The 13,290-nt window shown below is 45.1% G+C and overlaps 2 protein-coding genes across 7 annotated transcripts; both read left to right on the forward strand.

Annotated features, from left to right (window-relative positions):
• Window positions 1-1,696: 1,696 nt before the first annotated feature.
• LOC105184364 (juvenile hormone epoxide hydrolase 2) lies at window positions 1,697-5,600 on the forward strand. Of its 6 annotated transcripts, none has more exons than XM_011143096.3 (7): window positions 1,697-1,815; window positions 2,155-2,359; window positions 2,433-2,625; window positions 3,523-3,871; window positions 3,952-4,151; window positions 4,290-4,515; window positions 4,596-5,600. In XM_011143096.3, the coding sequence occupies exons 2-7, from the start codon at window positions 2,183-2,185 to the stop codon at window positions 4,843-4,845; spliced, it is 1,395 nt and encodes a 464-aa protein (XP_011141398.1). In that variant the 5' UTR covers window positions 1,697-1,815; window positions 2,155-2,182; the 3' UTR covers window positions 4,846-5,600. The 6 variants fall into 6 exon arrangements, with proteins under 6 accessions (XP_011141398.1, XP_011141402.1, XP_011141400.1 ...); XM_011143100.3 differs by having other exon boundaries at window positions 1,702-1,941; window positions 2,063-2,359; XM_011143098.3 differs by having other exon boundaries at window positions 1,702-1,815; window positions 2,058-2,359.
• Window positions 5,601-7,540: 1,940 nt separating this feature from the next.
• Window positions 7,541-13,219, forward strand: LOC105184365 (juvenile hormone epoxide hydrolase 1). The gene is made up of 8 exons (XM_011143102.3): window positions 7,541-7,599; window positions 7,775-7,886; window positions 9,944-10,136; window positions 10,836-11,074; window positions 11,788-11,903; window positions 11,999-12,201; window positions 12,273-12,507; window positions 12,616-13,219. Exons 1-8 carry the CDS (start codon window positions 7,541-7,543, stop codon window positions 12,878-12,880), a joined length of 1,422 nt encoding a protein of 473 aa, XP_011141404.1. The 3' UTR covers window positions 12,881-13,219.
• Window positions 13,220-13,290: the final 71 nt, after the last annotated feature.

The following is a 13,290-nucleotide window of genomic DNA, read 5'->3' on the forward strand; positions in this document are numbered from 1 at the left end:
CGAAAGTCGCGCGCGAAATCGTCCGACGACAGTTCTTCACGATTGCCTTGCACGTTTTTTGAACGGAGGAACGCTTGCGCGAGACGACGAGATAGATCCGAGCGATATGCACGACGAATTACCCGATCAGTCCTTTGCGCCGTCAGATTTGGCGTATGGCTTCGCCTTCCCTCTTCTTCCTCCCCTACACCCCCCCTCCCCCCCATAGATTCGTTACCAATGAGATATAGCGGCACAAAATTTTTCTTCCCCGAGAGTGTCACGTCACGTCACGTCACGTCACGTCACGTTACGTCTCGTCTCGTATCGAAGTTATCGTTATCCGGTGAAGTAGCCATTTGCATGGCTCGTTATTCCAGCGCGACGAGTCCAACGGGAGAATAGAGAGCGTGATTAACAATGCGAACGAGAGAGACCGTAATTAGCGTAATTAAACGGAATTTCGCGTTTCATTCAGTATACGAAGGTTTCTCACGTCATTCGTGAAAGCGTAACCGTAGACCGCAGGAGGAAGCTCTTCTCAGTTGTATCCGCGAAATCTCTACTCGAAGATTAGCGCGAGTCAATATCGAGCTCGCGCCGTATGTGTTCTGCTTGTCACGGCACGCCGGTCATTGTTAAGGGCGATGCGAGCGACGAAGAAGAAAGAAAGAAAGGAAGGAAGGAAGGAAGGAAGGAAAGGAGGGAAAAACGCAGATAGACAAGACAGACGAAATTGTGTGTTCTCGGGCCAAAAACACACGACGACGATTTCGGCCGCCGGTGGTGGGGCTTCAGCGGCCGCGAGAGACCGCGGCGATCATCATCACGTTCATACGCTCGCGTGGACGAACGAAAAATTCGGTTCACACACACACACACACACACACGCATACACACACACACACCTCTCTTTCTGGGCGCCGTTAACGATGTGACCGAGTGTGCGGTATGATGATGTGGATCTCTCGGCACAAGTTATTGGCCTATAAGAAGCGCGTTAGCATGATCGACATACACCGCAATCCGACGATAGTAATAAATAAAATAGTAGAGAACTTTAGAGAGCAGCGCGAGACAGACGCGGCCGCCGGCTTTGCTCCAAATAGAATGGTAAGAAAACGAGGTAGAGGACACCGCCGCGTCTTCGATGAATAATCGTCCGATCCACTTAAACGAAAACCGGAAAACTCGAGAAAAAACTTAGATACGACCACCAACACAAGAAACCTATTGTATCACATTTCGAGAAATATATGTATTTGTTATTGTTTTAATTGAATCCTCTTCCGCATTCTGTATCTGTACCGACTCCGTCTCGGCCACGGGTCGCGTCTCGTCAGAAGTCCAAAGTCCGAGACACGCCACGTCGAGAGATGAAATGGAGAGAGGCTCCTTGCCGGAGCCTGAGGGACACCGCTGGGATTTTCAAAGGAATACAACGTAGCCGTGCTTTTTTTGCTCCTCCCTCCCTGCGCGCAACTATGTCGAGCGCACTTACCGGCTTCCGTTAAGGACGGTTAGCGAAGCGAAAGAACGCGCGCGATCGATATCAGCCAGGCCGGAATCAGCCGATGATGCCGCCGCCGCTGCACTTTCCAGACCGATGCACCAGCCGCGACTGGTAACTTACCGACGCCGACGCCGACGCCAACGCCGACTCCGACGCCTCGCAGAGGCGACTGATTGAAGATGCGACTTATGCTCGAAAGCGCTGCAGAGTGCAGTATAAACCGTTATTCGAGCGATATAAGACCCCAATAGTCTCGCAGCAAAATAACAGCCGTTAAAATCGTCGAGTACCACTAGAGTTGAGCCAGTCAGCGTACTACTTCGGTACAGTGCCGTATATCTAAGTGACTTTTGCAGCGGTATTTCTGTTGAATCATGCCTCTATCAGTTCAAGCGTTTAATATTTATAGCAGAATATTAAACGTTGATACGTAAAAGCAGTTGCCCACGGTATTGTAGTTGAATTATGCCTGAATCATGTCTCTACGTGTTAAGGGTTTATAATGTGTATCGGAATATCAAACATTGTTATCTAAATCAGTCGCGCTTGACGTGTTCTTCCGCAGCGTAGTGCGAGCGGAGAGAAAAATCGAAGATCTTTGAAGGAGCTCAGTCCTCGCAGGGTCTCTGGTAGACTGAACGAAGTTTTCTTTTTCCGCTAAGGTGTCGAGCGCGAATCCTCCGACGAGAGATGGGCTATTTTCTAATTACTCTGACCGTCGGTCTGGCGGTGTTGATCCTCTCGAGGTATTGTTGCTTTAACACGAGCGATTCTGTCCCGCAAATGACGGAGGTTTGGTGGACACCCGGTACGGAAAAGCTCGCCGACAACAAGGTCAAGCCGTATCGCGTCAGCTTCTCCCAAGAGGTATTTATCAATTGGTGGCTCTTGATTAAACACGTCTGATTAATTGCGCGACTATCTACGGGACAATTCCTAGATGCTGGAAGATTTGAAGTACCGGCTGAAGCATACCAGGGACCTAACGCCGCCTTTGCAAGACGTCGGTTTCTCTTACGGCACCAACACCGATGTTTTGCGTAAATTTCTGGACTACTGGGCGAACGATTACGACTTTCGAAAGCGCGAAGATTATATAAATCAATATCCGCAGTTTAAGACCAATGTGCAGGGTGAGAAACGTTCGTCTTTATAATCGCAACGTTGTAAACGACTTCATCATTTAGAATGATTTCCTCTATAATTATCTATGAGAAACGTATATGACGTTTATTGCGCTTAACAACAACCTTGAGACTCAAGATTCAAAGTTCAATATTTATTGCTGATTCTGAAGAAAAAAGCCCTTTACCATTTTGCAAACAAGTATGCAAATTTTCAAGTTATCGATTAAAAGAGCCTCTACACTAGGAAAAATGTATCGTTGCGTGAACCAAAATTTTTGTTGTGTCAACAAAATAATTTGGTTAAAATATGCCCAACAAAACTGTTTATTTCCTGTAAACAAATATCTTGTTTGATTACGGTTTGCTCGTATAACGTAATACCTTTGTTATAGCAACCAAAAAGCTTCGACTATATGAATTTTGTTAAAAATAGCATAATTTTTTCTTAATATATAAAATCTAAATTTTAGTGCACAGAAGAACAAAATAGTATCCATTGGACATTATTTTAGTTTATGTAAAATAATATTTCGTTATTATGTAATTTTTATGGATAAAATAACTAAAATGCTTAATTTTTACATATGAAGTCTAAGAACAATATCCATTTTTGGTCCGCAGAACAAAGCAGAAAAATATATTTAGTTGAGACAACTAAATGTTTTGTTATATAAAACGAGATATTTGGTTGCTATTAAAAAATGCCTCAACTAAACAGTTTTGTTAGAGACACTAAATTTCTTTTCCTAGTGTAGGTGTGATCACCTTCAATTGTTAATACTTTAATAACTATCGCGATTTTTGCAAAACGATACATTTTTTCTCAGTTTGTATCGTACGGGGTAAATATTACAAGAAAAAATTACAAGATCTTTGCTCCCAACGCGTCTTCGAATTCAACAGGACTGGACATTCACTTCCTGCGTGTAAAACCGAAGAACGCGGCCGGAAAACGCGTGTTGCCGCTCCTAATGTTGCACGGGTGGCCCGGTTCCGTGATTGAATTTTACAAGGTCATTCCGATGTTGACCACCGCGAGACCGGAGCGCGACTTCGTGTTCGAGGTGATAGCGCCTTCCTTGCCCGGCTTCGGTTTCTCCAGCGCCGCCACGATACGCGGTCTGTCGAGTACCAATATGGCGGTAGTTTTGAAGAATTTCATGTTGAGGCTCGGCTTCGACAAATTTTACGTCCAAGGTGGCGACTGGGGTGCCATTATCAACAACGACATGTCGATTCTCTTCCCGCAGCAGTAAGTTCTGGCGGGCTAAGAATCCGCTGGCGTTAAACTCGCAAGCGCGGCTGCGTCCTAAGCGTCATTCAATATTGCAGTGTGCTCGGTATGCATTCCAATATGTGCACGATAATGAACCTGTGGTCGATGTTAAAAGAGACATTCTACAGCTACCTCCCTTCGAGCATTTCACCTTTTGGCGATTTCAAGCCGCGCCTGTCACCGAAAGACCAGCTAATCTTCACGCTGAGGGAAAGTGGATACTTTCATATTCAAGCCACAAAGCCCGACACGATAGGTATATGACATAATTGAACTTTGTATGCATGTTATTTTCCTTACGCAACTGCATATTTAAAACCAAGTAGTTAATAACACACTGGATAAGTGTTGCCGCAAAAGCGCAACGTGTTCAAAGTTACCGCGCTTGCTTCAGGGGTCGCTCTAGCTGACTCACCAGCCGGGTTGGCGTCGTATATCGTCGAGAAATATTGGCTCATCACGGATTATTCCAAGTTCAAAGAGGATAGCAGATTTGAGGAAAAATTTACGTACGATGAGCTTATCGATATTCTGATGATGTACTGGGTGCCGAACAGCATGACTACAGCCATGAGAATATATTCGGAGTGGATCAGTGATCACGTATTCAACATGTTACGGTACGTAATCGGTATCTGGAGCACTCGTGTTATCGCATGAAGAACTTCCTTAAACAACCGCAAACAAGTCTCATTTACAGGCTGCCGATAAAGGTTCCCAGCGCCTGTGCGCAGTTCCCCAATGAGATCAAAGTACACGCTACGAACATACTAAAGGACAGATACTTGAACCTCGTGCGCGTTACTCCTATGCCTCGAGGTGGTCATTTTGCAGCGTTGGAGGAACCTAAATTATTCGCGGATGATGTCTGGGCCTCCATCGAGGAGATGGAAGTGCTGAAGAAGAAGACGAAAGAGGAGAAAAATGAGGGCAAGAAGAGCGATTTGTAATTCTCAGCGAGAATTCCATCCGCGATAAACGATGTTAAATATGTTTTAAATCAAGAGCTCGGCAAAATGTGCACGCGACGGCCGATTTTCGACTATTTCCGCCCACCGCTATTCCCTTTACCTCGCCGCTCCGCGCGCTGCCTGCAAGTCGCTCGAGTCCCAGGAGCGTGTTTCCAATAGTTTTCCATGTCACCCATGAGGTACTATTGTTGACGCGTTTTCCTTTAAGTGGTATCCTCAGTAAGCCTAATCCACCGGTGACTGTATCAACCCGTAACTAATTGAACAGAAGCGAATTAAAAGATGTTAAATGAAGAATATTCAATTGGATTTTCGGCGTCTTTTATTGGTAAGAGTGGAAACGTCAATTTGGATATTGCATGTAGCGAGCCGCATAAGACGTGGTAAGGAATCGTCGCTTAAAGAAGAACACTTCTCATTGTTTATAAACTTTATTTTTGAAAAATGAAGAGGCCTCTGGGGATACCACTTAAAAAAAAACGCGTCAACAATAGTACCTCATGGGTGACGTGAAAACTATTGGAAATACGCTCCTGAGGCTCGAGCGGCTTGTGAGCAGCGCGCTCGGAGGTAAAGGGCGGAGCGGCGAGGTAAAGGGAATAGCGGTGGGCGGAGATAGTCGAAAATCGGCCGTCGCGTGCACATTTTGCCGAGCTCTGTTTTAAATTATCGTTCATGTTTATCTTCTATGTTAACCAAGTTGGACTCAAATAAAAACCAGATATTTAAATAAATTTTTTAAATTAATTTAATTCGAATATATATTCCTAAATGCACCTAAACTAAATCTTTATTTAATTTCTAATAATTTCAATGATGAAAAAATAATTAATAATTTTAAATTGTAATTAAATTTTATAATTTTATTTAATTTTTGTAATTAAATAATTAAATTTAAATATGATCCTGCTGTTAGATTAACTTCGCCCAGGCGCATATACAGACGATATTAATATTTAACATTGTCTAACCAAAACTGAGTCCAAATTGAATTTTATACTTGGGACAAATATGATTTTAATTGACGTTCCACTCGGTTTTTATTTGAATCTAATTTGGTCCATATAAACAAAGGTGATGCTATATTTAAAATATATTTTTAACTGCCTCTCGCGGGCAAGAGTAATTCTTACGCGTGTTTCTATCAAATTTAATCGAGGCAGATGGATGGTAGGCTAAGGTATTTTGTTAAAGGTATGCTGTTAAAGAAGGTGTTTTGCATATTGTTAAAGAAATGTATTTTCATAAGCCCGATAACGGACATCGGCTTACCGTTATAATAATGTTCCCCTATCGTTTTCGTGATTTCCACACTCGATTACAAAACGATTTGGAAACTTATCGCGAGGTAAAAAAATTATCAAACGACAGAGAGCTACTGATGATGACGTGATTCCGACGGTAATCAGTAGTGACGGGAGCTGAATTTACAGCAGACGGAAAAAGCAAAGAGAAAGCGCGATATCTCTGATACGCTTCTCTGTGTGAAATAACAATGTAATAAAGGGTAATAAATGTTTGTATACAGCGTAACGTCATTTCAGTTCCTGTCGTAACCGGTTACTCGCGCGAGTCTGTCGATATTGGCTGTAAGTCGTCACAATTTCCAATTATCAGGTTAGTGCAAAAATAATTGCGGTTCTTATCATTTTCAGTTTGATCTTTCTAGTTAACGTTATCTTCTCCAGAATTTTATCTTGTAGGAGTAAACAAACTTGTTTCCCGTTGGGAGAAATGTGCGCAGGTCCAATGGTCTTTATTTCGATTAATAAATATAATTTTTAACTGATATATATGCGTCTTTGTACTCGAAACTGCAATTATTTTTGCACCAACCTGATAAAATCGTACAGTTGCTGATTTCTTTGCGACCAAACCATTCTGCAATCGAGTGTGGTACGTGCGAAGAAGTTGACGATATATCGCCTCGCTCAATTTGATTTTTATTGTGCTCATGCTGTGTCATCAGGCAAGATAATTATATCACGTACTGGCCGGAGAGCGGTATTCATAGTCCATTCTTGCATCGTCTCAACATTATCCGGCGGTGAGCGCGCATTAAGTATCTTATTGATATGTTCCTGGGTGATAAAGAGAGAGAGAGAGAGAGAGAGAGAGAGAGAGAGAGAGAGGAGGAGGGGGTGGGAGGAGGAGAGTGAGTATCAAGTTTGTATCGAATGTCAAAATAGATAACGAAAATAGATAACAGCTCTCGCAGTGAAGACACTGCCTTGGAATGAACTTGAAACGATCTCGAGTCACTTGCGAGAGAGTAAAGTCCGCGAAAAATATTTCTCACGAGGTATATTCTCTTCGCTAAGTACCGCGTTGTTGTTTTCTCACCGTCAGTAACAGCCGTAAGAGAGGAGTTCAGGTCTGGCTCGCGCTGATCGCGAGGAATGTGCGAATTTAGAAGAGCGACGCGAGGATATATCATTTTTCACAGCTCCGTGTGTTTATCTCCCTTTTACATTCCTCCTGAGGATGTATCTTTGAAGCGCGAGGTACATCGCGATAAATTGCGAGCGTAAAACGTGTCGCGCACGTGCAAATAAAATCCACGGCGAGTACTCTACTCCGCGACTTTCCCCTGCCAGTTTCGAGCGAGCGTATCTACAGTTGAGCGCTCTTGCCGCGCAGTTGTACGTTCTGCGTCAGCCGAGACAGACACGCCATGTGGAAGACTACGACGGTGATCTTGGTTCTCACCATCGGGATAGCTCAGTTCTTTCTGTGAGTGCGAACGTCAGAGATTTACTTCCGATCCCGCAACACTGCGCGGAGATTTTACGTAACGATGTGAACTTTATCCTCGTTCTGGATTCAGTCTCTCATCTCCCGAAAGCGTGAATCGTTGACCAACGCGCGACCGATTAAGCGACGTTTAAGATCTTTCATTCCCACTTAGCTCCAACACGGTCACAGATGTGCCGGACTTGCCGGAAACGTTCTGGGGACCGGAAAAGAATAGAGAAGCGTCGCAGGAAATACGGCCGTTCGTCATCAATGTGCCGAAATCGGTAAGGACGACTAGTTTCTTTCTAGTCTCTCCGAAGCAGATTCGCCCCTGGAGTCATACTTCACACATATTTGCTGCGTAGCAATCTGTTACATAACACGTTATATTGCAATTGTGAGAGCAAGTGTATAACCTCACTCCGGAAGAGCGGTACACTTAAAATGCGGGAAAAATTTATCAAACTTCAAATGATCATAACTTGATAAATAATAAAGATAGAAAGGTCTTTAAAAAATGGAAAAAATAAAGCTTGGAATGTCTAAGTAAAGAATCGACTTATTTCAATGTAGCGAGAAACATTTATGGGAAATGGCGCATGACAAAGCGAGAACATGTGAAATTGAAAAATATTCGTCCGAGTTTACATGACGGCACATGACGAGAGTCAAGTGTCATAACGCAAGCAGATAAAAAGCACATGATAGTACAGAGTCTCCTCTTTAAAGTGCTTTCTTAATCGTGTCGGTATGACGATTTGTCGCCGAATTATTCACATTTGAAGGAAAAAGCAGTGTTTGACTTTAAATGCGAATTATTCGGCGACAAATCATCGTATCGAAAGGATTGAGAGAGCATTTTAAAGAGGAGACTTTGCACTATCACGGTGCTTTTCACATGATTGCGTTACCACACTTGACTCTCGCCATACGCCGTGGCAAACTCGGATAAATATTTTTCAATTACGCATCCTCTCGCTTTGTCATTCGCCATTTTCAATAGATTTTTCTCGCTACATTGAAATAAATCGATTCTTCAATTAGAGATTCCAAACTTTATTTTCATTTTTTTGAGACCTCTCTATCTTTATTATTTACCAAATCATTTGAAGTTTGCTAAATTTTCCCCATTTATATTTTAAGCATACCGCTTTTTTTGGAGTGAGGGTGGAACGTTTAAATATTAATGTTTAACGCTTTTCTATTCTTGTATATCCGTCACTTGATACTTTGCCGAGTTTATCTCATATTATTATGTGAAATATGCATATGCTCGAGATTGATCTGTCAATTCATCAGTATCGGCCTTAGCTATTAAAAGTAAACTAACGGAGAGAAAGAGAGAGAGAAAGAGGAAAGAAACTATGCAATGTACCGATTAATATGTTTCTAACGTGAACTCTGACTGATAAGAGACGGCCAACTGGCCGCATGTTACATACTTCTAATCAATTAAGATAAGTGTATAAATTGACAAAGAATTACGTGAATCATCTCTTAAAAAAAAAAACAAGACACTAATACTCTTTTGTCCAATACTTTGTCTTTCATATAAGTTTGAGGTCAAGCATGAATAAACATTTTGAGATAGAAGAATGAATGAACGCACATCGGCAATATGCTTCACTTTGCGCAAAAGATTTTGGATAACCGCGAGCTGAAACGCCGCTCAGAGAGAAAACGGATGTGTGCGATGTGGGCTTTTACGTCAAATTCCTTTAGTTCCTCAGCGAAATTGTAAGGGAACCATTCACCTCGTATACATTTTTCATTGTTGTTGTATCTTTTGTAGTGGAACTTCGCGACTCATAACTTTCAAGGTCTCTTCAGCACAGAGTACCTTCCCGCACGCGTCTTCCTTACGCTCTACTTTCTTTTCACGGTTTTCTCATCGCAGGTTCCGTAAAATACATGTTAAATGTTGCTTCCGAGCGCGAAAAGATCTTCTGAAATTCGCGTTGTGCCGCGCGAGTGCGCCAATTATTTACTAATTTACAGCAGGATGAGAGGCAAACATATACATATCGAGTAGTCTGCCACAGCACAAACACCGCGCGCGAATACACAACGACTGGGAATGTCGCAATCTTCTGTGTACGGGCCGATGAATAGTATATAAATCGATTCGATCGCGTAGACGCGGCGACGAATCGATCCCCAACGGATCGCTTCGATTGTGAGATGCAGAAACGAAATGCGCGAAACGTCGGCGCGTTTCGTTATTATCAGTACTTGAGCAACGCTAAACGCTAAATCGCGACGTCTCCTCGCCGCGATCGCGGCGATGCCGAAAGGCGATTGCGCAAGGACTTTCCTTTTAAAATGCAATTTCCTCGCCAAGATAATCGACGACCTAAACGAACGGCTAGCGAAGAAGAGGGAGCTCGTGGAGCCGCTGGAGAACGTCGCGTGGACTTACGGCATCAGCACGACGTACCTGAAGGATGTCGTCGAATATTGGCGCAGCAAGTACAATTGGACCGAGCGGCAAGCGCTGCTAAACAAGTATCCTCAATACGTGACCAATATACAAGGTAATAAATTCCCCTTCCCCCCCCCCGACCCTTGACCGTTACACTTTCTTTCTTTCTTTCTTTCGTGTGCGCGCAAACGAAAAACAAATTGTGAAATCCGCGCGCCGGGCGAAAGAGTTGATCTAGAAACGAGCGCCGCCGTCGTCGTGCTATTATTTTTCGGAATTTTCTCCCGTCTGTGTTTGCCATTAACCGGCCCGGTTAGGATAATAAACGCCGGGCCGTAATGTCAAGCACTCGTCGGCAGGCCGGCTGTAAAAGTACCGTTAGAATTTTTTCCGGCGCTTGACCGAAACGCAGCGCGACCGGCTTTGTGTAAAACGACTCGGCGATGGCGACGACGGTAAAAAACAACAATCACACGTGCTTGATTGACCGGTGGAATGCGGCAAGAATAAACGAGCACAATCGCGACGGCGATTGTGATTCGTCGTTTCATGCCCGCCGGTTGCATTCAATGTATATTTCGGCGCATTGAATGTATATTTATTCAAATCGCCGTGTGAAGCTTCACTTTTGTTGCTCGCGAGAATCGCCCGTAGCGATTTGCTTTAGTCGGTCTGTCCGTTAAAGTTCCCTCTCCAAGTTGTGCGCCGTTGTGTGCCCGTCGCCTGCCTAAAAGCTGTATATCATTCCGCTGGCGTTAACTCGACATTACGCAATTGTACGTTATTGCAATCGCGCGATTGGTCTTTGAAGGCTTGGACATACACTTTTACCATGTGACGCCGAATCTACCGAAGGATCGAAAGCTGAAGGTCCTGCCGCTGCTGCTTCTTCACGGCTGGCCGGGCTCCGTGGTGGAGTTCCAGAAAATGATTCCCATGTTGACGACACCACGACCCGATAAGGATTTCGTGTTCGAGGTGATCGCACCGTCGCTTCCGGGTTATGCGTTTTCGCAGGCAGCTGTACGACCGGGTTTAGGCCCGGCGCAGGTAAAGTTTACCCCGCAGGACGACGCCGACTGTGACGACGCGATTACGTGTTACGCGCGTCGCACCGGATATCGTCGCGAGAGAAAACGGCAGTCCGTCCAGTGCAAGTGAATTTTCCGCAGACTGGAGAAGACCAGGCGGAGACAAGCCTGGGGACAAGTTGTGGGGACGAGGAAATTCCTTGTGCCGAATTTTTCTCACCAGCTAATTGCCGCCAGTAATGTCGGTTGAGTCTTTACCACTGTTGAATATTCAGAGAAATATTATCGGCCAGCAGATAACGTTTCCGACTACCGAGTTTTTTCTGCTGCTGGTCCCCGTTCCGTTGTGTGCGCAAACTTTAAATACTTTTTTTTCCATACAAAGGTGCGAATACTGCAAAGATCCTTCCCGGTTTGTGCGCGGCTGAACAGGGCCGCAATGAAAATTCTCAGCGACGACAAACGAGACGACGCCGTCTCTCTCGCCGGCGACAACAACAAACTCGGACCGTTCATTAAAACTCGATTGAGAACTGAAATAACTGTGCATTAAAACTCGTTTGAGACACAACCGATGGCGGTTGATTAGAAACTTCCTGGCCGAGTTTTCCCGCTCGCATGCTTAATGCTCATAAACAACGGGACATTCCAGTCGCGCTGACAATCCGCTGTTCTTCTCCATGCCTGCTGTTGCTTCTCGCTACTTATATCCCGGCTCCTCGTTCTTTCCAGATGTCTTTGATGTTCAAAAACCTCATGTCGCGCCTCGGCTTCAGCAAGTTTTACGCCCAAGGAGGAGACTGGGGCTCAATCATCGTTACACATTTGAGCGGCTTATACCCGAACAAGTACGTTGTGGCAGTTTTCATCAATACAGTGACTCAACGACGACGTACGTAAGAGCAGAAAGCACACGGAAACAACGATGGTCGCTCTTTTCCAGCGTTCTCGGCAGCCACATGAACATGTGTATAGGCTTGAACAACATGGGCAACATAATATGGAGGTTGGTCGGCGCTGTTTTCCCATGGCTCGTGGTCGACAGCGAGCATTCCTCCAAGATGTACCCTCTGGGCCATCACTTCAGCCGGATAATGGAGGAATCGGGATACATGCATATACAAGCCAGCAAGCCGGACACCATAGGTATATTTGCTTGGACTTGCGTAGATCCAACAGCGATTTGCATATGCTTGACCTGAACGATTTCCCCGAAGGAACCGCGGTGGCGGCCTCGCCGGTGGGCTTGGCGGGATACATATTGGAGAAGTTCAGCACGTGGACGAACCCGGACTACCGATTCCGTCCCGACGGCGGCCTGCTGGAGAAGTACACTCTGGACGAGCTTCTGGACAACGTCATGCTCTACTGGGTGACCAACTCTCTGACCACGAGCGTTCGACTTTACTCCGAGCAGTTCAACAAAGCTCACTTCAGCAGCAAGATCGACGAGTGAGTATCGAGGCGCTCCTCGATATCCTCCGAATCCGATTTCTCGCTCGAAAAATCTCTCGCGCCTGTCAGCTGAGCTATCTTGACCTTCGCTCGTGTAATTTTTAGAATACCGGTCGACGTGCCAGTGGCCTGCGCGGCATTCCCGCATGAACTCGCCTACCAATCGGAGAGCTTCCTTCGTGACAAGTACACTAATATGATACAATTTAACCACTTGCCGCGCGGCGGTCACTTCGCGGCGTTCGAGGAGCCGGCTCTCGTGGCGAACGACGTGTTCGAATTTGTGTCCAAGACTGAAGACATGCGGAAGAAGGCGGGCAAGGATAAGGCGAACACGGAGAAGAAAATAAAAGAGCCCACGAGGATCTGAGGAAACCTCGCCTCGTCCGCGTGATCTTCGATCGACGAGAGGTCAAGTCTGCCGGCAGTTGAACGTTTCGTCGTGGAACAACGATTTCGCCGAGCCGGCGGTGTTGCGTCTTCCAGTTTCACAACCACATGCGAATGGAACACATTGAATAAAGTTGTTTAAACCAGCGGCACACGATGCTTGTTTTCGTGCTGGATTGCCTGCTGGATGAAAATACCGCGTTCTGATTGGTGCATTTCCATCCATCTTCGAATATTTTCATCCAGCAAGCAATCCAGCACGAAAACAAGCACCGTGTGCCGCTGGCTTTACAGTTTACACAGGGAGTTTCCAGCAGAACCGTCGCCTCTGTCTCTCTCTCTCTCTCTCTCTCTCTCTCTCTCTCTCTCTCTCTCTCTCTCTCTCCGGAC

This window comes from Harpegnathos saltator, unplaced genomic scaffold (genome assembly GCF_003227715.2).
Source record: "Harpegnathos saltator strain DR-91 unplaced genomic scaffold, Hsal_v8.6 scaffold235, whole genome shotgun sequence".
Lineage (NCBI taxonomy): Eukaryota > Metazoa > Arthropoda > Insecta > Hymenoptera > Formicidae > Harpegnathos > Harpegnathos saltator.